Genomic DNA, 27,802 nt, shown 5'->3' with positions numbered 1-27,802 from the left:
TATCCGCCTTCTCAAAGAGGATACGCTTACTGGAAAGTGAAACTTGTTAAAATGTTTTGAAGTGGTTTGACATTTCGGAATCCAGGAAATCCAATGTGTTTTACAAGTTACTCGTTTTCAATACTTATTTCAACTGTAGGCTTATTATATAAAATGAACATATGTTTTTGTACGACGTTCCTCAGAACCATTGTTAGTACACACGATTACATCTCTGACAGTTGAAAATATCTGTTTTTGTCAGCAGAAACAATAATGTTTTCATTAACATGTTGCATCAAAATAATATTGATTTGTCGAAAAAATAAAACATGTCCCCTGGTATCGCCCGTGAAAGGGACATTGGATGTGACTGTTTCTAACCATGCCCCAAAATGTGTTTCAAGTTATGAGCATGCGCACAGCATTCCACAGACCCTTCCCCCCGCCACCCCTCCCCCCCGTTTAGGTGGTTCCTGCCGTTTCCTTTCACTAACTCAGCCGTCACGTGCTGCACGACCTGCTGTGTGAATGATCGATTTTGCTCTTTTCCATGCAGACATCTATAATCACAAAAGGCACTCCTAATCTAAATAGAAATGTCCCTGCAGTGTGCAGAGAAGGTAAGCAATGATCTGTTCAATTGGAGTGGCATTTTCTGGACGATTTGTTTATGAACATCATTACTAGCGTGGACAATACTGATTTTCTTAGCTAGCTTTGTACGAACATTGTAACTTTAATAAAAGAAAACAGAGGCTTAGATGTTGCTGCACCTGCCATCTGCAAAGATTGTTTTAAAAAGTTAACATGGGAGAACACTAAAGGGCACTCTACCAATAACAGGTGTAAACTTTTGATCTTTACTATAGGGAATTAATTATCGCACCCTGAATATAAGCAAGACACCAAACGAATCGAGAGAGCCTTACTCCTACCGAGATAGAAACGGTACATTTTATAGCACATATTTCAGAAGTAATTGAGGGAAAAACTAAATAATCCACTGGAAGAAGTGAACGTATAGCACCTCAGCAACAGGTACTCAATCTGCTGCGCTACCTTTGCTGCTTTCTGGTTTGCACTTGTCTGTTGTCACTCAACAGTCAAAGAACTCAGGCTGTGAATCCCGGATATTTCTGAAAATTACTGCATTACATAAAGTTCGTGTGTATGACTTTAAAGTCAACAGTATTTTATCTCCATCAATATAGTAGCACACAAATCATTTAGGATGTAAAGCCAGAAACAACTAATTGTTAAACCTCTCGACAGGGGCAAAGTGAGGTTCACGCTTCCCCTTGGCTGAAGAGATAATAAGGGGGCAATTACCTCCTTTGCCCCCTGTGAACGTCGTCCAGGTGGTTTGTACACCTCATTAACAAACTATAGCCGGTACTCGACAACCACTTCCTCTTCTTTGGTCTGACAACATCTTCAACAGGTACAACGCATAAATAAACGGTATATGAGCGATGTCTGTCTCCTTCCATTCCCCCTAGATGCTCTCAAATGTCGGTGCCTAGGAAGTAACAAAGCAAATATTAAGAATGGAGGGAAAAAGAGCAGGAAAATCTGCACTACTATTGTCTTTATAATAATTATGATTCTATTAAAGGCATGCCCCTGCATGCTCACTCCCGATAAAATACAACCCGCTAGGGAAAATGGCCCAAGACACCGCTTGCAAGGATAACATGTATTTATTTCTACAAAATAGAAGTGCATCAGCAACGATCTCTGCTGCTGTGAACGTTCTGAGCTTCGTAGGAATGTGCAGCACATTATAAGCACAAACAATGTCACTGATGCAATTCCATATAGTACCACTCTTACAATCCTAATTGGAAGAGCTCTTTACATGTAGGGCCTGCTCCATATGGGATGCCAGGCCATTGGTCCGTCTTCATCTGTCCATCTTCGTCCTGTGGGCACTGCTGGTCTCGTGATCAGCGGTGAAGTTGGCCTAACAATTAATTGGCTACTAACACAAACAATGTTATTTTATCGTAGTAACTGCGCACCTGGCAGATACAGAGACGAGCTTGGGGGGAAGGCTCAGGTCACACTAACTCGCATGCTCCACTCATTTCCCATGCAGATCAGCAACTCACAAGGTCCTCCACCTTCGTTTTTGGCTATAATTTGTTTCCACTCTGCAACTCGCTGCACAAATCACATGACCCATTTGTGAAGGCACGATAGCTTTGCCTTATGATCTTAGTGATCGATCGAGGGGTGTAAAAGTGTTATGGTTGGTTGTCTGGGTTTGGATGGTACTGTGGCATGCAGGGGTCTCAGGATAAAAGCATTGCAAAGCTGTATTTCTTGTGGGGAGACCATTGGAGGCAAGATCTGTCCCGTAGGATGGTATTGCTAAGAGGCGGCGCTGCTCCCATCTCATGACCTTGCATGGTTCATTCTTCCCTGGGCGCGAGGGCCTGCTTTTTTTTAACAACTTTATTTAAATCTGGTTGCAGCAGCAAACAGTTATAGCTTTTGTACAGTGGTAATCTTATCACTTCACTTCATCCCCATGTGTACCCTCTCCATCCCCTCCCCCTTGAGCTCGAACTGATTCTTGTTTCCTTTCCTCTGGGGCCGTTCCTCTTTGCAGGCCCTTCCATCTGGTGCTAGGTCCATAGCGTGAGTCCCGCCTGCCGTGGCTGGAAGGTCTGGGCTGGGAAGGTCTTGTCGTATTCCAGGACCGGGTCCCAGCAATCCGTGAAGCGTTGTAGTGTCCCTTCTATGGCGGCAGTGATTTCTTCGGCTACAGGGATGTCCCAGATCTTGGCCCACCATAAGGGGATAATGGGGCCTTCGCTGGATTTCCATTTGTGGGCGAGTGAGATCTTAGCCGCCATTAGGTGCTGGGTGATCAGTTTTGCAGTAGGGCCTGTTCTGGGGTAGCAGTCCGGTTGTGGGGTGCCCTAGAGAACCACCTCTGGCGATAGTGGGAGTCTGCGGTGGGTGATCGCTTCAATTGTCTGGCAAACTAGCTCCCAGAAGGTTTGTGCTAGTGGGCATTCCCACCACATGTGGAAGTATGTTCCTCGGGCACTGCATTGCCTCCAGCACTTCGGGTCTAGCGAGTTTTTAAAGTGCTGTAGTTGCTCCATGAGGAAGTACCATCGGTACAGCAGTTTGAGTGCTCCTTCTTTATTAGTGATGCATCTGGAGGCAGTGTTGTTTCTGGAACAGATGTTGATCCAAGTCTGATCCTCAATTTCATGCCCCAGGTCCACTTCCCATTTGGCCATATATGCAGGTCTGATGACCAACATGTCTTCTTGTAGTAGCCTGTAGAGTTTGATGATGTGGCCCCTCCTGGGGCCTTCCGTTAATGAGAGTTCCAGGGCAAGAAGTGCTCTAGTGGCTCTCTGTTTGGTTGACGGCTGGGAAATCCAGTGACGCAATTGTGCATAGGTAAACCTGTCTGTTTCTAGTAAGTTAAAGCAGGCTTTGCACTCTGTGAACTCCAGGGGGAAACCATCTTTAAACAGTTTGTGGCCCCTTTGGGTCCAGTTGTGGAAGTTCGCTACTGCAGTCCCGGGGTAAAGTCTGGATTGCGGAGTATAAAGAGAGAGAGGGCTCGGCCCTTTGGGGAGCGTGCTCCCAGATTCTTACGGTAGCCTTGGTTGACGAAAGAATTGTTAGCCAAGGGCCTGTTTTTTAATTATTATTATTATTTTTGTTATATTGTTTGCATTTAGCTTTTACAAGCCTTAAGCAATAGAACAATGGAGGATCTCATGGACTCTGTGAAACCTGGCTGGGGTGAGGGTGATGTTCGTGCTCATGCAAGCATTCTAATACACAGAAAATGATGTTCGCCATGTTTGGGCCTAAGTTCCAAGATAGCTGCCATTATCTAAAATGGCGTTCGTGCCTGCATCTACTGTATGGCCTCTAATGCATGCACTAAAGCGATCGTGCATCCTCCGCTGTGTGCAACCCCCTGCACCCTACTCACTGATGTGCTCCCTGGCATTTGTCTCTCTTTCGGTATCACCTAGTGAGGGTTGGGAAGATCCTCTCTCCTTCCCAACATCGCCCCCTTTCGTTAATCCAAAATAAATTAACTCCCCTGCAGTGTCATTAGCAATTAAGTTGTAGCATATGTTTTCCTCCCCATTCGCAACCTCTCCCTCCTCTGAGCTTCTAAATCTGATGGGGCCCTGTCCCTCTGAACTAATTATTTGCAAATATGCCGCAAACTAGCTCCAGAACGGGCATTCTCTTCAGGTATGCACGTCATGCAAATACATTCCCCATCTCCAGGTAGGTCCACCCAGTGCTCAGTGTAATGTTCGGGGTCTGGTGGGGGTATGGTGGTTGTGCCAAGGGGGTGTAATGGATGCTCTATCTGTACCATGTGAGGTATTTTTTTTCATCATCTGTCTCTGTATCGTTTTCTGTGGTACCACGAGGTGCTTTGGATGTTACCGAATTGAAACCATCATCATTGCGCTATTAGGCACTGCTTTTGCACGGCATCAGAGACTCATTTGGCACGTGCAGAAAATGACCAACAAGTAAACAATCACAGGCACCAGCATCTTCACTATCGCCCCCAGCCAGGATGGTGCCCACGAAAAAATCGTGTCAAACCAATCTTCACTCTGTAGTCCCCCTTCTTTCTTCACATGCACACTTAGATTGTGTACATCTCCTATTACGTGTGCGAGGGAGCCATTCTCCGGGAGGCACTAATGTGCAGCACGAGTCCCCAATCTTATTGCACACTCCTCCTTCCATTGCTGTCAGTAGGTCGAGGACGTTCCTATTCGTGATGGTCATCAGCCTTGAGGCGCGCAGTTCCACCTTTATGACATTAAATCCCTGCTCGGTGTCACTGTATCAGTTCCCAGCGGACAGTTTGATACCATTTTGCGGTGGCCGCTGCTCGCACACCAGGTAGTAGCATTGAGCCAAAGAAAGTCTGTGTTTCGCTGAAGAGTCGATATTCGTCTGGTATTTCATTGAGCATGTCTGATGAGTCTTTGGACAGATCAATATTCTCACCTTTTTCTTTCCCAGGATACGGAATTCTGGTGGTGGCAATGGGTTTCTCGTTTGCTCTTCAGTCATTGGGAAGGTGGCCAGGGCAAAAGTGGTAGTTGACCACCCTTCCAGATGCTCTTCTTGGATTACAAGTAGGGCTGAGTGCAGTGTTGCTAGCTAACATTAGCCTCTCCATGATGGTGGGAGATGCAAGAATGCTTGTTGGCCACATTGCCAGTAGTAATCCATCACTGCCCCGTACCTTTTTTGAGATCAGGAATGCGCAAAGTCTTGTTGCAATGTTTATTGGCTCCTACAAATATAATTCCAGCACTATAAGAGCAAAGTTCATATTGATCTTCTCTATGTACCTTTACTGTTTTTTCCATTGCTTTAATTCATGTTAAGTTTGTAATGTGTTCAGTCCAGAATGGTGCACATGTTGCTTCCACCCAGGCCAGAATCAGGCCCTCTGCCATGCAGCTGATTCATGTCAAGACCAGAGGCTTGGATTATGCATTGTTTCTTTACTTCAAAACTCGAGCAGCATTATAAACATTTCAATATATCCAAAAATGAACATAATTAAAAATGACATCTCCCAAGCAATAGTAATTTTTTTGTAGTCCATTTTTGATATGATCACTTGAAACATGTGACATCACTGTCCAATCGTCTCTCTTTGCCAGTGTATAACACTCCTCTCCTTTTTTTGTCCTTGTCCTTCCTCTTTCTTTGCTGCTTGAGCAGCAGTTAATATCTTAAATTTACTTTCTGTGACCAAGCGTGTAATTGTTATATTGATTGTTGTGAAGGCGCATGCGCAGGAGCATGAATTAATTGTTTTAAAAGCGCAGCGTGATTCTTTGACAGAGCATATCTGTGTGGGTAGCCGTTGTGATGGGTCTATGCAGGGGACGGGTGATGTGTTAAGCAAGCCCTCAGGGGGCACTCTCTATGAGACAAAAGGCGTGACGGTGTGCATCCGGCGCAGTCGCCAGGTCATTTCCTAACTAAGCCTTCTCCTGGCAGCACAACCCCCCGACTAATTTAAACGAGCTAAGGCAGAGAATCATTTCAGATTGACAATTATAATAACATTGTGAAGTGAACTTCTCTCGACACGGAGAAGCGGCATAGCGCCACCTAGGGCTTTCGGGAATATTGGACGCGGATAGTGTCAGAACCCAACATAACCTGCAATACAGGCAGGGAAATGCAGCAGTATTATTCAAGGCAAGCACTATACACTGTAGACGGGTACAGACACAGGTTTACTTGTGTCTGTGCCCGTCTACAGTGTATAGTGCTTGCCTTGAATAATACCTGCAAAGCAATAAGCATACCCAGGTCCACAGAGCTGCTCTTGATGGGTACAGGCCCAAGAACCCTGTAAAGTCCCACCAGTGTTTAAAATGTACAGCTCCAGCGAGGGCTATGAAGAGCCCCATACTAGCAGAAATTGGACAATGTCCACCTAAGGGCAAGCAGTACAGAGAGTACTGGTCACTGGAATGGGAGCATTGCTCCAGGGAAGGAGCTTGGTGGAGGACCTAATCACTTTCTCTCAAGGGATGGAAGCTCTGAGGGGAGAAGCCTCAGGGAGATATCATGAGAGAAAAGGGGGAAGAAAGAAAGACCGAAAGGCCCGCAGCAGCCAAACCCCTCGGGCACACCACGCAGAAAGAGAGATGGTGAGAAACAAATGAAGTCCTTGGTAAGGAGAGGCCAAAGAGATAAAGACAAGGAGTCTGATTCCGATGATCTGGACGAGGATGAGTGGGACAAAATGCCTGAAAGCCCTGAGGAGCGAGATTTATCATCCCAATCCCTCCTAATAAGCAAAAAGCTGCCAAGAAAAGGAAAAGGCAAAGGGAGGAGGAAGAGATGGAAGAGGTATTCGACCCGGACTCTCTCATCCATCCCAGGTCGGCGTAGTGGGAGCCCCCTGCCAAGATTGCAAATCATATCAAGAAGAGGATTCAAAATCCTCTGTCAAAGGAGGCCAGAAGCAAACTCAGGGCGGAATTCCGCAGGCCGCAAGTACCAGAGGGTATGGGGTAAATGCCGTAAATCGATGAGACATTTTGTCCTTCATGGGACGCTATGGCAGAGACATCAAGGAAGGTATAGCTAGATCCTGGCGGTCATGTCAGGATAAGGTTCTTGATGTCTTAGGTCCCCTGGCAAAGATCTGGCAGATGGCGTAAGAGGCAAAACAGCCAGAACAAAAAGTGTACCCCAAGATCCTAGCTGGATGGGCCCAGGGGGCAATATGCCTACTCGGCAATGTCAATAGTGCCCTGACAACAGAAAGGCAGAGGTCTATCCTGGTCAAAATAGACCCCAAAATGAGAAAGCTGGCCACCTCAGAGACAGCATCTAATAGCAAAGGCAAATTCTTCGGGGATGCTTTCATTAAAGAAATGGCGAAGTTCGTTAATACGTACGCCGCCATAGACAAAGCCCAGGCATCACTAAAGAGGGTGTTTGGACATAAGGCTTTTGGAAGGGCTGGCAGAGGAAGGGGCCAACCGGCAGCCGATATTCCTTCTATGGGTCCAACTATAATAACAGAAATGACTGGAGGAATCAGGATAAGCGCAAACCCAACCCCTTCTTTCACTTGAGAGGAAAGGGTAGAGGCAGAGGCAGAGGCTGGAGAGGCAACAACAGAGGCCAACAGGCAAATACAGGTGAGAGTGGTTGCATAAATGCCAAATCAACCAACACAGTCAGGGACCCCAGAGGTTGGGGGGAGGACGGCATTATTCTTAAACAAGTGGCAAGAGTTATCAGGGGATGCATGGGTTGAACAAACGGTACAAGGCTTCATATTAGAATTCTGGCAAGCTCCAGTACAGAGTACCCAAGACCTATACAATTCAGCAGGGAAGATAAAGCTTTGTTAAACAAAGAGATAATAGATCTGGAGAGAAAGGGGGCCATTGTATGGACATCCGACAACTCAACAGGGTTTATAAGCAATATGTTCTTGGTAAATGGCAAGAAGAAACAGAGACCAGTGACAAACTTCAGAAGCTTAAACGTATCCATCCTATACAGACATTTCAAGGTAGAAGGTATCCATCTTTTGAGAGACGTATTACAATCAGGGGATTGGCTGGTGAGGATAGACCTCAAAGATGCTTATTTTACGATTCCAATTGCAGAGGAACATCAGAAGTTCTTACAATTCTGGTGGGGAGGTCAGAAGTGGGAATTCACGTGCCTCCCATTTGGCCTAGCATCAGCACCCTGTGCCTTTACAAAGCTAAGGAGGATGGTTGTCAGTCACCTGATAGAACAAGGCATCAGGTTGATAATATATCTCAACGACTTCTGTCTGATGGGGCAGGACAAAAACAGGCTGCAACAACAAACAGAGGTAACTATACAACTGTTACAGAACCTGGGATTTCTGATAAATTGGGATAAATCTGAGTTGCAACCAGCCCAATCAATAGAATTCCTGGGTTTGATAACAGACACAAGAACGGCCACACTCAGCCTACCTATAGCAAAAGTGAATCTGATCAAGAAGGAGATCAGCTCAATCTTAGTGAGGGAGGAGTTGTCAATCCGAGAACTGGCCAGATTGGTTGGAAGACTAGCTTCATCAATTGAAGGGATTTTCCCGGGGCCACTACACTAAAGGGCGCTACAGCGCCTAAAGATCCAACATCTACAAAGGGGGCTATTGTACTAACAAAAAGTACTGATCTCCTCAGAGATGAGGACATAACTATGGTGGTGGTTTAGAAACATGGAGGCCTGGAACGGTAGAGGGAAATTTGGCTCATCCCGGACCTCATTATAGAATCGGATACCAACCAATGGGACTGGGGACCCCGTTGCGGAGCGATGACAATGGGAGGCAGGTGGTCAGGGAAGGAACTAGAGATCCTCATCAATTACCTAGAGCTGATGGCGGGCTCCTTCGCAGTAAGGTGTTGGACCTAAGACAGGGTGAACTGTTGCATTCTACTGAAAATGTACAACGTCGCAGCAGTACGATACAAAAACAGGCTGGGCGGGACGAAGTCCAGAATGCTGGCAGAACTAGCAAGACTTTTGGCACATGTGCCTTCAGAAGAAGATCAGCATCACCGCGGAATATCTAAAAGGACTGCAAAACGAAGTAGCCAACTGGAATTCAAGAGATTTGAGAGATGCCAGCGATTGGAAACTAGACAGAACAGTTTTTGTAAACATAATGTGGATGAAGGGTCCTTGCAAAACAGACCTATTTGCGTCCCGGTTGAATGCCTAACTAACTTGTTTCTTCAGCCGGAGACCAGACCAAGTAGCGGAAGCGACAGATGCATTTCTACAGAAGTGGGGTCCGGAAAGGGAGTACTCTTTCCCCCGTTCTCAATGATCCTGAGAATGGTAGCTCAGATCAGGAGATAGCACAAAACCATAATTATAGTGACACCAGACTGGAGGAGCCAAGTGTGGTACCCGGACCTTCTGGAATTATCAATCATACTCCTCTGTTACTTCCCCAATTCAGAGAATTGATTCAGAATCCATTGGGGGACATTCATCCCGTGATTCAAGAAGGGAATATGAGGCTGATAGCGTGGACGGTTTCCGGGGAGCCTGGCAAAAGTCTGGTATTACCAGAGGGGTGGAGAAGTTCATTGAGCAAGCTTGGGCACTAGAAAGGCCTACAGGGCGGCATGGGCCTGATGGACCAGCTGGTGTGTGGAATGGCACATACATCCCACTAAAGCGAATGTAATACAGATTGTGAATTTTCTAGCAGCCCTGGCAGTGCAAAGCATATAGAACAGTGAACACGTATAGATCGGCCATCTCAGCCGGCCACCCTAGGATAGAGAATTTAGCAGTGGGGGAACACCCTCTAGTATGCAAATTCCTCATGGGGTGAGGCTCTTGAAACCACTGATGCCCAGATACTCACAGACATGGGATGTTCATACGGTCCTGAATCTGTTTAATAGCTGGCCAGATAATGAATAACTAACGAGGAAAGCCTTAAAAGCAAAGCTCACCACAGTGCATTGCCTTTTATCCTGTAAGAGGGTGTCCGATGTGAAAGCACTCGAAGTAGACCGTAGATCCTTTGGCCCTTCAGGGGCCACCTTTTATATTAACAAGAGGACTAATACAGGGATCAAATCTGTTCCCGGACCAACTCAAGCTATTTCCGGTGCGTTGTTTGAAGGCTTATGGAGAAAAGACATGTACCCTTAGGCCGACAGGGGTATCCCAATTGTACATTGATACAAGAAAAGGTAGCAGGCGTCCTTCTCTAGATAGAACATGGCATGATAACCTGTTGTGCGTTTTTTTTCCCACTTTCAGAGTCCACAGCCATTGCTTTTTGCTCACTGTATTTTTCACAAAGGAGGAATAACCATTTGCATATCAGTCTTTGCCCCGCCTACAAGGGCAGTCCAGCACCGAAGTGCCAGGCAAACCTCCTTTGAACAGGAGTACCTACAGCATACCCATACACATGTTTCAGCCTTGTTGGGCCTCATCAGCGAGGTGGAGCTGTGCCTCTCAGAGTACAGTGAGCAAGGGGTCCACATCTGGGTTCCCCCAGGTAATTTAGGGTGACCAACCCCAAGTTCCTTACAAAAATACAAGAAAAGGTAGCAATTGTACATTGTTCTAAGGAAAGCTTTCGCTGCGGTAGAGTTGGCAACACTAACCAGATCGGTTAAATTGTGCATATCACAAGCAGGCATTGACGTGGGAATTTACAAGGCCCATTCAATTAGAGGAGCTATGGAATCAAAAGCGTACACCACAGGAGCTAGATTAGAGGCAATCTTAAAAGCAACAGACTGGTCAAAGGAATCTACGTTCAAACAATTTTACTTTAGACCAATACATCAGATGTCTACGTTGGTGATGAGTAAGCTTTGAACTAGCATAATCCGAGCCTCCGGTCTTGACATAGAATACTGATTTTCCATACTATCGTTATAGAAAGTAATAGAATCTTCAAAGACACAGAGGCAAAGGATTATCCCACCCGACCAATGGTTGTATTAATAAGATAATGATGTAAGTCATATGGAATAATGTTACTGTGAATATTTGTACAGGAACGATTGCCCACCCTATCATAGCTAGCCTCAGCTCTGTTTATTTAATTGTTTGGCAGGCACTGAATCAAAAGCGGAAGGGTCCTAATGCAAACAGGCGGAAGCTACACTTATGTTGCAGCGTCAACCAGTTTGGGCACACATCTTAACTTACGAGACAGACGAAAAAAGAGGAAGGACAAGAAAAAGGAGATGAGGGTTATAAACTGGCAGAGAGGAAGGATTGGACAGAGATGTCACATGTTTCAAGTGATCATCTCAAAAATGGACTACAATAAAAGACTATTGCTTGGGAGATGTAGTTTTTATTGTGTTAATTTTTGGATATATTGAAATGTTTATAATGCTGCTTGAGCTTTGAAGTAAAGCAAGAAAGCATAATCCTTTTCCTCTGTGTCTTTAATAGAATCTTGACTTTCTATAACGATAGTATGGAAAATCAGTATTGTAGTTTCCTGCCAGGTATGGTCTTCTTAGGCGTTGGATGCTTTTCGGATTCTTGTTGCATTGCAGGCTGTCTGGGTCGATAACTTTGAGTCTTACTTTGTGTATCTGGAAAGTGCCTTTAAGCCTATATAGAGCAAGATGTATAAAGCATTGGGCTTCTAGAATCGGTTCTTCCTGTGGCACTAGAACCTTGGGTGCTGCTGACGCATGCGCTATCAACGAACACACATAGCAACTACCATTCACTCTGCCTCTCCCCACTGAGCTCATGTCCGTGTACCAACTGCTAGACAATTCCGTGTGCCGCACATCTTCTATGGCGTCGAGTCGAAACCCGGTGTAGGCGTCGTATTTGGCCTTTCGTGCTCATCTCTTTGTTCGTTTGGGTGCACCTATATATCCATTAATAACACAACTCATACTCCATAACATACAACTAGTTATTCAGTAACGTTTATGTTTTGGAAAGCATTGGGGAACCCTGAAAATAGTAGGTACCTAATAATATACTTTAACACTCCGGTGCATGTATTGTTATCCTGTACAGAATTATTATTATAGAGAGAGTTGTTGGCATGTTGATGCGTAACGTTAGGAATTAGGGACAGTGCATATCCAGTTTCATTGGTGTGTGCATTAGACCTATTATATACAGTGGAATTGTAAAGTGTTCTCCCACCGCCCCCCTCTCTTTTATTTGCCCCTCTAATATAAAAGAAGCCCCTAAATAAATCCCTAAAATAAACATTGGAATAGTGAATATACCTGCTATAAAATACATTGCACACATGTAAGAATACGAACATATGGACACAGTACTACAATTATAATACTTTCTAACATATAATGAATGGTTTGAGAGCGCTGGTTTCATCTTCTTTTACTTTTTGAAAGGTAAAATGTATGCACACAAAAGAGAGAGAGAGTGCAAGAAAGCACCTCCTGTGCAAATGTAACGTTCTCAGCAGCTGTGCGTGTGCACTGTTTGGGTGAACGGGGACCTCCAATTTATTTGCTTGTAGCAGAAATGGAAATGTGGTAGATGTACACTACCAGTCTTTCAAAGTTCTGGGGCAATATCTGGGGGTGCTTTTTGGACGTTAGACAGGTGAATCCAATAGCATAGCTATTTCCCCTCAACCGCAAGAGGAGTTGAGAAAACTACTTCAAACGGTTCATTAAACCTGGGGCACACCTACAGACGAAGGACCGTACATAGACAAGTTCTCCTGGCAGCAGTGGTTGGGAGTAAGTTATGGCGCCTGGCACCTCTTCCGATCGGGATGGTGCAATCTGTCGGGGAACACATTTAAGTGCTCGTGTTAGGGGTGTCAAATAGTCTTTAAATTTGCCACCTAAAATAGCTACTGCTCTTTGGGCGTCTGATTCCCACCAGACTTGAGACAGGGGCGTGTACATGTGGTGACCAGTCACCACCTCATGGTGTGATAAATGGTGGTCCTTGCTGGGCTGTGTGCACTGAGTAAACAGTGCCAAGAGTAAGCAATGCACCCAATTCTTTTTCAGCATGGTGCACAATTTACTTTTGAGGAGTCTGTTGATCCTCTCAACAACTCTGCTGGCTTGGGAGTGGTAAATGGTACACATCCCGTGCTTAATGCCAAGTAGTGCAGTAATCTCTTTAAATAACTCATTAAAAAAGTGTGTGCCATTGTCTGACCTTAATACATTTCACACGCCCCATCGGGGGAATATTTCGCAGACTAGAAATTATGCTGCGCATTTGGCATCCGGATGTGCACAGGGGCCCCTCCTCCACCCATAGTTAGAGGGGACTATTTGCACAGTCTTTTAACCCACAATTATTTTTCTTCCTCTGGGGCCCTCCCTTGTAATTCAATAATCTGCACTATGGGCAGGGCATTGTATGAGACAGGTAGCTGGTCAGTGGCAGGTGTTGTGACAACGTATTCTGCTACAGTTGGTACTGGGAGATATGCTGCAATTTTGTCTGCGCCGTCTGCGGCGGCGGTACTGAGTGACACCTCATCAGTGTTGTTAGTGTGGGCGATGCATTTAACGACCGCCACGACAATAGGCTATGAGAGTGTGCGAAAATTAGTTTATCTAATAAGACGGCATGCTGTACTGGGGACCCATATGCCCCTTTTACCTTGCGAAAGACCATTGTGCACTGTTGTAGTGACATATGCTGAATCAGAATAAATTGTTACGTGCCATCCTTGTGATGATTTCACGCCTCAATAAGTGCAAAGAGTTCTGCTGCCTGCGCTGAATAATGCATTGGTAGTATTTTTAGAATACATTTTTCATATTCACCGTCCACTAGGCACGCCACCGGTGCACCAGTTTGTCTGAGGCCCGTGTCCTGGTCAATCTCCACATAGCGTGGTAAATGCTCCCCCCCGATGCCCCCGCCTGCACCCCACTGGAGTGAGCAGTCCTTTGCCTTGGGGATGTCCTCCTCCTCCTTCTCGTACGTCACACAGTCATGTCTGGCCAAGTCCTCATAAGTGCACATTTCTGTTATGAAGGTTGCAGGATTCACTGTTTTACACCGTAAAATATGAATATTTGGGCTGGAGAAAATTATCTCGTATGCAGAGGCTCTTTGGGTAGTTAGAGTAGATTTTGATCTCTCCAAAATGGCAAAAACAGCATTTTATTTTTTATTCCAGAACTGTCAGCTCCAGGGATGGCAGCTCAGCTGCTGTGCTCCTGCCCTGCACCTTATACTAATTACCTGACTTTGAAAATGTCTGTTCCAGATACCCCAGAAGCAACGCAGCCAGCCAAGAGACAAAAGGGAGTTGAGCAAGGTGACAAAGGGGAGTGCAGAGAAGATAAGCTCTTGGATTTGCTGAGCAAGAGGACATCAGACAATCGCAGAAATAAAAGCAGCCCTTTTCAAATCAGAGGAAAAGTATGAGACAGTTGTCAAGAGAGTGGATACAACAGAGGCTTATTTGACTAATGTGGATGAAAGGACTCTAAAGTTGATGGGTGAAATTAGAGATTTAAAAACAACTAATGAAAGGATCACTATGAAACTGTCAGAACAAGAAAACTTTTCCCAGAGGAATACCCTTTGCTTTGCTGGTTTTCCAGAAAATGCTGAAAAGGGTAATACAATTGACTTCCTGCAAAAGATATTACCAAAACTATTAAATTTGGACACTGCGGTCGCACTGGAAATAGAGAGAGCACATCGGTCACTTGGACCTAAGCCTTCATTGGGTGAGAAAGCTAGGCATCTTATGGGCAAATTCTTGCGTTTTCCAGGGAAAAAACTTGTTTTGAGACAAGCCCGTGAATTGAAAGAACTTGCATGGAGAGGCAATAAGATAATGGTATTTGTGGATTTAAGTAAGGATGTGCTGGAAAAAAGGAGGGCATTTTATAAAGCTAAGGTGAAAGCTCGTGAAAAAGGCTTAAAATACTATATGATCTACCCTGCCATCTTCAGAGTTGTGATTGAGGGTCATTTGCACTCTTTTACTGAAAGCAAATCAGCAGAAGCTTTTTTTAACAGATCTGGATTCAGATCCTAACAGAAGAAAAAAAAAAGGACATGTCCGATTTAATTTAATTGAAGACTGGCTTGTTTTTTTTTCAGATTGACTAGATGTTATATCTGTATATTTTCATGTTTTTGTTTATAGTTCTTTTAAAAATAATTTTAATATTTTATAAACAACACTCCAAACATTACATACAATGAGGACGTTCTTAATTAGGCTTCAAGCATTACATTGCAAAATGCGCTTTTCGGTCCTTCTCCCTCCCACCCCTTTAACTTGAGCCACTGTATCCATGTCCTCCGCCTGTACATCTTCAGGCGTATCTATTGCCAACGTCTCTTCCGATCATCATCTTTGTGGTCGGCCTGGGAGGGGCCCACTATTGAGGCCACCAATTTCCTCCATGCTATTAGGGAACCCACCTCTTCTTCCCCTCCCCTAGTGACTGCGTCATACCAGGCAGCCGTTTCTGCCTCTGCCCATTTCAAAAGGTCTGCCCACCACATCTCAATTCTAGGCCGATGGGCCACTTTCCAGCACATTGCAATTCTCCGCTTGGCCAAGATGTAAGCCAAGTCCTTCATCTTACTGATGTGCCTCAGGTTACGTGGTCTGGTAAAGCCCCCAAGCACGCATGCCCAAGCCAACTCCACATTTAGCATAACCCCTCTGTCTGCCAATCGTGTTTTCAGTTCTGTCCAAAACCTACTCACCTCTGGGCAAGCCCAGAACACGTGCAGCAACCCAGCTTCCTCCTCCCCGCACCTGGGGCATTTCTGTATCACCAGGCCGCCAAACCTGGCTATTTTACCGGGGGTCAAATATGCTCTATGAGTGACATATAATTGGATCTGCTGAAGTCTCGCATTTCGGGACACCTTCTTATGATACCTTTGGGCTCTATCCCATTGTCCATCCGTCATGGGTATGTTTTTGTTTATAGTTGTGTAGTTTTTTCATTGTGCCATTAGTATAAGTAAGACTTTAACCAAAAAAAGATGGCCGCCGGATGAATATCGTTATTTAAAACTTTTTAGATTGCTGAACTTGTATTTAAACATAAGCAGGCATTTGTCTTCGTTCATGCCACATTGTCATTACAAATTGCAATAAAGAGGAAAGCACCTATGTAGTTGACTGTAACGTTACGTAAACGAGAACGTGGCGTGATACGGTAGCGTAATGGCTTTGATGCAGCAGGAGGAGAACAGTGTAGCGCTAATTGCTTTGCACCATCAGATGGGGATGCCAACAGCAATAAGAAGAAAACATGAGAGGAACCGAGAGTGAGGCTGATGAGAAGGGATTTTCTTGTTTGTGATAACTGAAGGGCGGATTACAAGCGATGTCGGGGAAGGCTATGCTGGACTATAATGGTAAGAAGAACTGGTCTCTAAGTGTTCCGTGCAGTAGCTGGAAGTTGAAAATAGTGTGTGATCTTGATTTTACAGCTCATAGGATTGCTATCGTTGACCAGCAATTTATATGAGACTATAATAGCCCCAGCATTTCCACATGCTATTTAAAGGAACTTCGCCTGGAATTATGGTTTTTGGTACTAGTTGCAACGATGTTTGAATAGCCAACCTAATGTGATGGGTGTAAAAATAAAATGGAACTGCCCTGAACATATTTGCTGTCATTTTGATTGTATACTCCCTCTTGAATTAGTCTCTGTGCCTCAACAGTACGCATCGATCACCGCTGCTCCAATCACATAACTCTAATCCTTCTGGAACGCTCCCGCCCGAGAGACTAACAGAATCAGCATTTTTCCTCAAGCACGTGACTGTAACTTTCCATTACTATCTGCTCTAGTGCTCACCCTGTATTGGCTGTACACTGTGACACCTCTGGTGCCTCGCAAAGAATGCTACCTCAGCAGCTTCCATATCTCAATTAAATGATGCAGCCATCTGTAATGAAGCAATCGAGAAAGACTTATATCACGCTACTGATAGTCGACTATCACTAAATCCACTCTTCCTAGCTTAAAAGGAAAAAGGAATGTTATGGAGCCTATTCTAAATTGATACAATGAGAAATGCAACAAATAATAATATTGACACTGGAATCAAAAGAACTGCTTTCCACCATTCTCAGAAGCTATAATGCATGTTTGAGGAATACAATTGAATAATAATGTAATTCTGTACGGATGTCATTTTAAAGGCATTCTTATATGGCATCATCAGTAAGTGTAAAGTAACGGTCCTGAATTAATACGACTTTCATAATGAATGAGGAAACTGACATACATCTCAGTGAGCAGGCTGCTATGTATACGGAAAGAAAAGAACTAGGCTAATGCAAACAACAGCATATTACTTGCAAAGCAGAAAATGTTAATTATGGAGATAACACACTGAAAGTTAAATGCTGATGCAAAACAAAAGAAAAGGGGCCAAAGTGACATAACCTACCTTAACAATGCATTAGTTAATAAAGTAACTGAAAGAAAAGAACAAATAAGAAAGGGAAAAGAATTGCAGACGGAAATAAACACAGCTGGAAGTCTATTGGAGCATGGATGGAGTATGTGATATGTACTGTCAAAAGGATCTTATTTGCAATGAGTGGTTCGCTTGGATCAACATACCACGTTTATTTGAATTGGATATTAAGGGTCATGTAGCGATGGTTAAAACATCATTAGCCGTTAGAAATGAAGAATCATGTTTAAGGATTGATTACGTATAAAGGGATGTGTTATTATGGAGCAAAACCTTGAGATGTATGCTACATTACTATCAGCTATGCATTTATAAGATCTTATTTAGCAGGGGTGGATTTCTGTGATAATGTATGGGTTGCTGATTGGCAGTACTTTTAAATGCGCATTAGAGTGGAAACTGAATAAGACCTAACCTAATGTAAACAAGGTTTTTTAATTCTTATGATTGAAGCATGATATGGAATTGTAATTCAATTATTTTACAACAAATGCTTGAAAAAGAATATAGAATATATAATGTGGTCAGGACAAATATTGAGGTTCAGTATAGAGCACAGTCTATTCTTGCAATGGTGAGGGAAGTGTGGGCAGGATGAAGGGGTATCCGCTATTATCAAATTTGTGATTCTGAAAGGCACTGATAAAATAGAGTATGTGGATTGTTAATAATAGAGGGAAGGTTAGAATAATGGGAAAATTGCACTGTTGACCATGTTGCACTGAGAGCTACATGGGGTTTGACTGGTAGATACATCTTGAATTATTGAGGAACTACAAGTAAAGAAAAGCAGCTTTAAAAGAGCAAAGAGTATTATTGATGGCAATATTTTAGTGGTAAGAGCTAGAGATAGCTGATATATATTATAGCATTAAAATGTAAATTTATAGATGGATAGGTGGAGTATTCGGTAGGTCAATTCATAATGTTAACTGGTGGTTAATGAATGGGGGAATTTAGTGGTTTTGTGTTACGATATAAGTCAAAGATTTAGAAGATTACACAATTGGTTTAAAGGGGGAATACTTTGATGCAAAAAGGGGTAACAGGTTCAGATATTAGAAATATAAAGTTAGGATGAAAAGTGATGACTAGAATACATTCAGTAGGGCATGAGATTACTGGTAGGTATAGTTCAGGATAGGGTGTTAATTGTAAATATCATGATTCATTATAGGTCTGGGGGATGAACTCGAATATAAAGGAGAGCTGTATTTCTGATCATGCATTGCTTGACTTACGACTCAATTTAGAAAATATGGGTGAAAAGTCAAGAAGTTGGAGGATTCAAACTGCTTCACTTAATGATCTGGAGGTAAGTACTGGATTAGAGGAGTTTATTAGAGAATATTTTAGGGAGAATGACGGATCAGCCAATGTGAAGACTGTGTGGGATTGTTTTAAGGCAGTTCTGCATGGAGAATTAATTTGCAGAAGCTCACATGCTAAAAAGAAAAGGCAAGAAATGATTAATAAAATAGAAGAAGAAGCTGTGAATTTGCAGAAAAATTGTGCAATTGGAGAAACAAATTTGAAAAAGTTGAAGTTAAAAAAATTAGAAGAGGAATTGAAAAACCAAGTGCAAATGCGTGGAAAGGGTTATTTTATACGAAGCAGAGATTTTGGGAGTTTGGTGACAAGAATCGTAAGCTTTTGGCGAATAAGCTTAAAGGGCTAAAGACATATACATGCATTTCTTCCATTGAAAGTGATGAGGGAGATACACTCCTGCACTGAATGATACATTGTATTATACTATTATATAACTGTACCAACCAAAGCTAACGTTATATACTTTTGGGCCGCTTATTGTAACCCTCAAGCAATATTGTAACCCTCAAGCAAGCCTTCTTAAGTATCCTTGACAGCCCCTCTATGCCCGTGGGCTGCAGCGCGCTCTACAAATGCAAAATAAATTAAATAAATAGAAGCGCAGATATCTGAGTATTTTAGGAAATATTATAAACAGTTATATAAGGAGGAATTACATCCTAGCGATATAGAACTAGAGTCTTTCTTTGATAAAAATCAGGCTTTCGAAAATAACAAATGATAAAAGGTTGGCACTTGAATCTGCGATTGATGTGACAGATCTTGCAAATGAAGGATGGGAAATCACCAGGGCCGCATGGTATTGTCTCTGAATTTTACAAAAAGTATGTGGGTCAGTTGTCATCAGTTCTGTGTGTGCTTTTTAATGATTTTCTGATGTCTGGGACCTTATGTGAATCAATGAAGGAGGCACTGATTATTGTTATTCCAAAGCCATATATGAATCATAAAAGGTGTCGGAACTATAGACCAATCTCGCTACTGAATGCAGACTTTAGAATCTTCACAAAAATATGAGCAAATAGACATATGACTAATATGAAAGATTTGGTGGATGAAACACAGGTGGGCTTTATTCCAGGAAGGTTTGGTTACAACAATATAAGAACTATATGAAATGTTATTGGAGTAAATTACGGGAAGGATTCAGATGAGATTATACGGTTTATTGATGCCGAAAAAGCCTTCGATAAGGTAAATTGGAAGTTCCTAGAATTTACACTATTGAGGATGGGGTTTGGGCCAATATTTATGAAAATGATTGATTGTATACATCATGATGTTAAAGCAAAGGTTTTTATAAATGGATTAATTTCTGGGTGCTTCTCCCTAGCTAAAGGCACAAGGCAGGATGTCCCTTATCGACATTCTTGTTTGACTTGGCATTGGAGACTTTGGCTGCATACATAAGACAATGTGAAGAAATGAAAGGGATATGTGTTGGGGAAAATAGAGATCAAAGTTTTGTCCTAAGCGGATGATATGCTGGTTCTATTGTCAAATCCAGATGCATGTGGTCCGCTGCTGAAGCAGATGTTTGAAGAAGTGGGAAGATTATCTGGGCATAGAGTAAATTGGGACAAAGCTGATATTTTTCCATTATCAAGAAATTGCAATAAAGAGATCATAAAATCATGGAATTGTAAATGGTCCCCTGAGGGTGTAAAATACTTGGGTATACACATAGTTGGTGGCTTGAATACAATTATTCAATATAATATGGATAAGGTATTGAATAAAATCATGATCTCTATAAGGAGATGGGAAAAATTTAATTTGAATTCGTGGGCAAAAATTAATGCAATTCAAATGGTCTTGTGGCCTAAAATATTATACATTATTCAGTCTATTCCATTGCTGATTAGAAAAAAACAACTACTGAAAATAGAAAAAGTTTTTCAGTCATTCTTATGGGGCATTGGGAAAAGACCACGAATTCCAAAGTACATTTTAATGCAAAAGGGTGAAGAAGGTGAGACCTAGAGAAATATTGTAGGGCTTTTTTTGCTTAAAAAGGGCTTTGTATTATTATAAGGATGACTATTTTAGAGGACCAGTTTGGTTGCGCATGGAAAAAGAAATCTGCGCTCCATATCTTCTGAATGGATTATATACTATGGGGAAGCTGGCGAATAACAAGTTAAAATTAAGGCCGATAGTGGCAACCAGACAAGTGCTGTGGTTCAGAGAGAATAGGCAAAATTATGGATTCAGCAAAGATACATCTATTTGGCATAATGAGGCATTGCAAATTAATAATAGAAGCTTGATTTGGCAAAGTTGGATCAAAAAAGGTGTATTGACTTTAGGTGACATTTTAGATGGTAACTGACTGTTGCAGTTTGAAGAGTTGCAGAGAAAATATAACCTAAGTGGTAGGGAACGGGGTAAGTATGTAGAACTAACTTCACTAATCAACCTACGGAAAAGCATGGCAAATGATCCGCTTGGAAATAAACTAGAGTTGTGTCAACTGTTAGTGGGACAGGAATGCACTGTGCATACATATATTAATGTTATGGCAATAGAAATCGGGCATGTCACAGCATGGGAAAAACTAAGGGCCACATGGTCAATAGATGTAAATGCAAATTTAACAGATAGAGATTGGAAAGATATACTGAGGGTGAGTGGAAATATAGGTGTAGATTTAAATTTGCGTTTGATCAGATGGAAAATAGGTGGTAGAATTTATTGGACGCCAGTCAAGATGCATAAATTGAATTTGAGGACAGATGACCTATGTTGGAGCTGTGGGAGTGGGAGAGAAACCCTTCTACATCTACTTTGGGACTGCTCAAGGGTTCAAGACGTCTGTAAAGAAATAATAGATAGGGTTGATATGATTCTTGGTGTTGTGTTGCAAAGATCGGCAGTGAACATTATCTTGCTTCAGCATAGAGGAAGGTGTAAAAGTAAAGATAATAAGTGGATTGATAAGGCCATGTTGGTAGCAGTAAAACTGATCCTCAAGGACCGGAAGACAAGAAAAAAGAGTTGCACATTTTGTCGAAATATTAACAAATCTCATTGAAGGCTAAGGATAAGGAAGATGAATACCTTTCATTGTGGGGTCCATTTAACGCCTTATATGATTAAATAACTATGGTTGGTGATAAGAGGAATGTGATGCTTCCGCACCCAACCCCCCCCTTTATTTTCTTTTTTTTTCTTCTTCTTTTCTTTTCTTGTTATCTTTTTGTCTTGGTTTGGTTTAATGTTGTTTGTGTGTTTAGAATTAGAAATGTTTAAGGGTGGTGGAATCAATATTTTGTATAATGTATGTGGAAGTAATACAATGCTGTTGATTTAGTCATCTTATCATTTTACTGTACACCATTGTTCCATCCTGTAAGAAGAAAATGTTTTGTTTATATACTAATAAAAAATACAATTAAAAAAAACAGCATTTTGCACGTAGAGTGTAACTGAACAATCCATCACAATGGTGGAACTTTTCTCAATTGCAAATGGGCCTGCTGCAAGTACCTGTTTGCAAGCTAACTGCTCCTGCATCACTGTAAAAGGCCAATGGCTTGCGGCCCATTGTGCTTTTCTAAGTTAACATGGCAGTCATAAGATGGCTGTTAAAGAATGAGAATAAGTAGAATTCCTGTGTATAATCTGGGGTCGCTAGCATAGGGGCAGTTGAAATCACTTCTTTGAGGTCACTGAAACCCTGTAGCATTTCTTCAGTCCACACTACTTTATTGTCAGTCTTTTGTGCTTCTTTGAGGCCCTGTAAGAGTGGCCTTGTAAATGCTGCATAATCAAGTATCCATGCCCTATGCAAGGAACCTGAAGGCGTATCACCCACTAGTCCCCGGGGATCTGTCATCCAGGTGGCCAGGACATGGCCATCGCTTTTGGATCCAGTTCCTGGGGGTGGACCAGTGCGGGAGGATCACCTGGATGAGGGGTCTTCGGGGAGTGGGAGTGGGACACCGGATGGTGAGACATGGTATGTCCTTCCCTGTAACACCTTTTCCCCATACTACCAGATAGGTTACCTAGGAATTCAGCCCCCCACCCCTTTTTTCGACACAAACACATTCTCATGGACAGTTCACCGTGAGCGACAACAGGCTAACACCAGAGCTGTATACCTGACATGTCCCAACACCATAGACAGGCAAGGTCAAGCAATTTTGGATTATTGCACACACCTGACTTTCATTACACTTCTCCACACGGATAAAAGGTGGAGCACGAAAGCACACTCTGAGCGAGGCAAACCACACGAGGAAACAGCAGTTCCATGATGACAGTTTAATACAAGGATTAGGATGGCGAGACCAAAGAGAGTCGCAAGGAGGGAAGTACCCGTAACCTCTAAAGACTGTTACTTTAATGAACCTTGGAAAGTAAGAAACCAAAGACCAGGAACTAAGGCTGATCAAACCTGCAGTGTGTCGGAGCTACCCGTTGCTCTCCCACGTCGATAACCAAGGCGGGAGGAGCGATTGACGCTGTGGTACTGACCTTGACTCCTACGATAAAGCAGCGTCAGAAAAGACAGCACAGCCGGTGAGTCAGAGAGACTTATACCACACCAGCTTGTGTTTTGAACCAAGGTTGCAAGCAGCAACATTGTACAAAGAGAACAGTGTGTGAGACGTGTGTGTAGAGCGGTGCTGAGCCCGGCTGAGGGGGAGCTGGGGTGAACCGTGAGTCACCCGAGAAAGAATTATCTGAACATAGTTTGAAAGGGATCTGAGCCCAGCAGAGGGGGACCCAACGTTGAACTTTTTGTTTTGAAAAGGGATCTGAGCCTGGCTGAGGGGCCAACAGGGTGAACACCCAAAGTGAGTACTCATAAGAGAAAAATAACGTTTTCGTGTTGTTTTTGTATACCATGCCCTCTTGAGTCAAGAGACTTGCAAGAAGTAAAGAAGCTTGCACACAGAAGTTATTGAACTGTGAAAATGGAACTGTATCCTTGTGCCGCAGAAGCCAGAGTGTGTGCTCTGCTTGAGTGAACCACCTTTTCCAGTGCTGAAAACGTGGGGAAGGGAGGCCAGCAGCTCGAACATCCTGACGTATCATTTTTTGAACACCTCTTTCTTTTTCATGAACATTACCCCACCATATTTTGTAAATTAGTGGTAAGGATTGGCAATAGGTTTTTTAGTATAAGCCCCTTTTAATTTGACAAGACTCCACTAGGACTGCATTATTATTATTTGATGGTCGTAGCTTGCTCCATCTGTAGATTTAGGTAAGGACCATATTCCCTCCACTACCGGCTCTGCCGAGGATCCTTGGTTCAAGGCTAAGGTGTTACTTAAATCCCCTGACTCCGCTGAGTAGACAATTGCCTTATCTCCACATGTGACACAGTTCTCCTCAGGTGTTGACAAAATGGCGGGCCAACCCCTGTGGTCCACGGCAGCCATTTTGGATACTTCCCTTACACCTACGTTGACGTCATCTGTTGCTGGGTGCATTCCTTTTGGGTCTGAGCAGCATTTTCCACGCTATACGGACCTTCATTCGACTGGTGTGCTCGGATACCGTTGCGTCATACAGTCTTGCTGCCTCCTGCATCCGCTGATCTATGTGGATCCGGCTGGTGATGGGCCCTCCTGGCAACCATCCTCCTTGCATTCATGGGGGTATGCCCCTCACGAGCGGCCTCAGCTGTAACAGTGCCAAAACCTGCAGCTGAGGATGAGTTCTTTGGGAAGTTTCAGATGCTCATGCACTCTGACCCTATGAAGTTGTATTTCAAATGTCTTTTCAGGGAAATGTACCTTGAACCTCCTGGCCAACCTCCTGCCCCGGCTGTTCCACTGCAGGTTCCACCGCTTCCTTCTGGACCTCCTCCATCCCTCCCTCGTCTTCTCCCGTTGTCTCTCTTATAGAGAAGACACCGGGAGACCAGGACAATACTTTAAAACCTGAGGCAGTATGCGTGGTGGAAAAGTCTTCTGTTCGCGCCTCATTGGATGATCCTCAAGCGGATCAGGATAGCAATGAACAGCCCCGCTCGGTGAGAGCATTCCATGACGAGGTCCTGGATATGATGGGCCTGCTTGATATCCCAGTACCTGAGGCCCCCACTCCTCAGGAGGGCGTGCTTTCTGGAGCCTTTACCCTGTCACCTCAGGAGCGCACCAGCCTGTTCCTCCAGAAGGATGTCTTGGCTGAGGCCCGCAAGGTCTGGGATAAACCCCACACCGGGCTACACCTCAACAAAAGAATTGATGCTCGATGCAAGCTTCATGCCTCTGAGGAGATAGCCTTATCGGGTTGTCCGCTCCCTTCCTCAACATTGGTGGCAGCGGCCATCCTCTAGTCCAAGCCGGTCTCTGCATCTTCAATGGCAGCGGCCCAAATCCTATCCAAAGAGGATACGCTTCTGGACATCTTGGGCAAGAAAGTCTTTGCCAATTTGGTGCTCCAACTTCAAGAAAACACCGAGCTCATCCTGGCAGCAGCCATTCTGAGGCTGTGGAAAGAGTTAGCCGACTTCCAGTAGTGTATTCATGCAGATAGGCTAGATGACTTTAAAGCCGGTTTGTCAGGCGCCAGAGTGTTGGCACAGGATCTACTGGATACTGCGGCACACCATGTAGATACCTCGGCTCAAGGCCTTATGGTCGGGATGACACCTCCCGCTAGGTGTGGCTCCACGCGACAAAGTTTTCAAAGGAAGTGCAAGACAAAGTACTGGACCCTCCTTTTGATGGCAAGGTATTGTTCCATTCTTCTACAGACGAGGAACTCACAAAGACGAAAGCGAGTACCCAATCCGACAACTCTTTGGACCCTTATACACAGAGGTCAGGGTCCGAGAGTCGGGATTCAGGAGGTTTCAGGATCGCTGTGCGCGCTGAACTGAAGCTCCGGTTGGCAAGATCCACCGAAAGCAACAGCGGCACGGTGGTCAGTTTTTCTCTCGGCCACCAGCCTCTTCTCCAGGGACAGGTAGTCTCCCTGCCGACAAATCCTTAAAATGAAATATTTTTGTCGGTTGCACGAGACTCCGGTAGGAGGAGGAATCTCGTCTCATCTGGAGGCGTGGCAGACCATCACCGAAGACCAGTGGGTTTTGTCCATCGCTCGGGCGGGCTTTCACTTGCCCCTGCCCCCTTACTACACCCTTCAATCCTCCCTTCCACTAGATCGGGTCGCTCTCCCTCAAAGCAGAGGTACAGAAACTTCTAGCCCTCAGAGCGGTGGAGCCTGTTCCCCTCGGGAAGCAAGGGGAGGGCTTCTACCCGCCTGTTCACAGTGCCCAAACCCAAACAGGCTGGCCTGCGCACTATACTCGATCTTCCCCAGTTCAATCTTTCTCTTCCCGATGAGAAATTCAAGATGATCACGCCTTGCCAAATAAAGGCCTCTCTTTGAAAGGACGACTGGCTCGGTGTTGTGGACCTTCAGGACGCTTGCATCCTGATATGGAGACCGCATTGGAAATATCAGTGGTTCTCACTGGGAGGGGAACACTTCCAGTTCCATGTGCTCCCTTTTGGTCTCAGCTCAGCGCTGAGTGTCTTCAAGAAGATGATGTCAGTCATCACAGCTTTCCTCCGGCTACAGGGTGTTCATGTATATCCATATTTGGATGACTGGCTTCTGCTTAGTCCTTGCCCACAGATGGCATTGAGCAATCTCCAGTCTCTCCTCCAGCTCCTGTTCCACCTTGGGCTGTCGGTGTAACGCTTACCTTGATTCTGCAGGAACACTCAATGAACCAGTCTAGGACTCTTCTCAGAGAGCGCTGTTCATCAATCAAAAACTTCTTCAGTGAAAGCGTTACCCTATTAATACACAATTTTTTCCTAGAGTTAGTGTTACAGACTTTAGTGCAGTGTTATCTCTCCCGTGCTAAGACTCTTTCACCAGATTTTCTTACCTAATATACTTTTGTAGTGGGCTCTCTACCCTGCATCAGTGCAGAGGCTCAAGTCCTGAAGAATCAAGATGCTGCTGTGTAAAGGGGAAGGAGAGTGAACTCTATTCCTAAAAGGTGGATGAGGTAGTGACAATGAACTGCGTGAGAAAAGGCCTGAACAAATGCCTAAACTAAAAGGGGTGAAATCACTGTGAACCCTGCCTAATTTAATACTGACAGCAGAGCCAACAATTAACATGTGACACCATGCTACTGTGCTTCATAGGAAAACCTGGGGGAAATAAAAAGGAGAGGAGGGGTTCAGTTAATGTGGTGTATAATGCACTGTGTTAGAATGGAATACCTTATCTATTCACAAAGCGTCGGGGGAAAGATAAGCATCCAAAATTCAGACCTTTGACAAGAAGAACACCTCATAGAATAGCCTTATCAGGCATGCAATCGAATGTAAGCTAAATGAGAGTGTAGAATTGCGATAAAAACAAACACGCAACACAACTATCAACCAGAAACAGCTGATAAACAACTTTGAAGATAGATACTTGTGGAGACAGAATCTGGACGCAGCTCTTCCTAAGCATAGAGACTTTTCCAGCAACCGCTCGCCGCTCAGCTGCGTGACTGCGACTCAGGAAACAATAAACTTGAGTGACTAATGCGGCTGCCATTTTCCCAAGCGCAGAAGACTTCAAACAGCAAAACTAATTACCCAGCCGCCTGACAGAAACTCGGAAAGCAATTGCAACACACACTGTGACAGGAATGTATCTCAGAGGAATTACACGGCGGGCAAGGGAAAACTGTGAACATTTTCTACTACGAGGTAACTGTGGTCAATGAAACGATAACTAGGGTTATTCTTGGTTTGACAGGAGAACAGGGCTACGGTAAGCGTTAGCCTGAAAGATTCAACACGAAGCTCTGCACACACGCTGGGAGGGGCTTATATAACGCTGGAGTGCAGAACACTAGACCTGCCCAGAAACTAGCCTGCGAACAATTAGAGCAGCCATGTTGAAGTCAGGAAGTGATTATTGCACCCTACCCACTATTCTGTGTTGCTGTCCCACCAACCAGCAGTGATAGGCTGATGACCAATTCTTTTTCTGGGAAAATCTAAATCTCCTTGCTGTG

The 27,802-nt window shown here is 44.0% G+C and overlaps 1 protein-coding gene across 6 annotated transcripts in view; it reads left to right on the top strand.

Annotated features, from left to right (window-relative positions):
• The first annotated feature begins 441 nt into the window (after positions 1–441).
• LOC138488178 (zinc finger protein 343-like) overlaps positions 442–27,802 on the top strand; it is a 725,547-nt gene continuing 698,186 nt past the window's right edge. For 5 of the 6 annotated variants that reach the window (XM_069614977.1, XM_069614976.1, XM_069614975.1 and 2 more), the window contains exon 1: positions 445–602. In XM_069614977.1, coding sequence (XP_069471078.1) covers positions 579–602 — 24 coding nt within the window. In that variant the 5' untranslated portion in view covers positions 445–578. Of the gene's footprint in view, positions 603–27,802 lie in introns of all 6 variants that reach the window. The other variant, XM_069614974.1, reaches the window with a different exon arrangement.

Source organism: Ambystoma mexicanum, chromosome 9 (genome assembly GCF_040938575.1).
Source record: "Ambystoma mexicanum isolate Mex_15411 chromosome 9, UKY_AmexF1_1, whole genome shotgun sequence".
NCBI classification, from domain to species: domain Eukaryota; kingdom Metazoa; phylum Chordata; class Amphibia; order Caudata; family Ambystomatidae; genus Ambystoma; species Ambystoma mexicanum.
The sequence above is the reverse complement of the archived record's forward strand: the minus strand, read 5'-3'. Positions and strand labels throughout refer to the sequence as shown.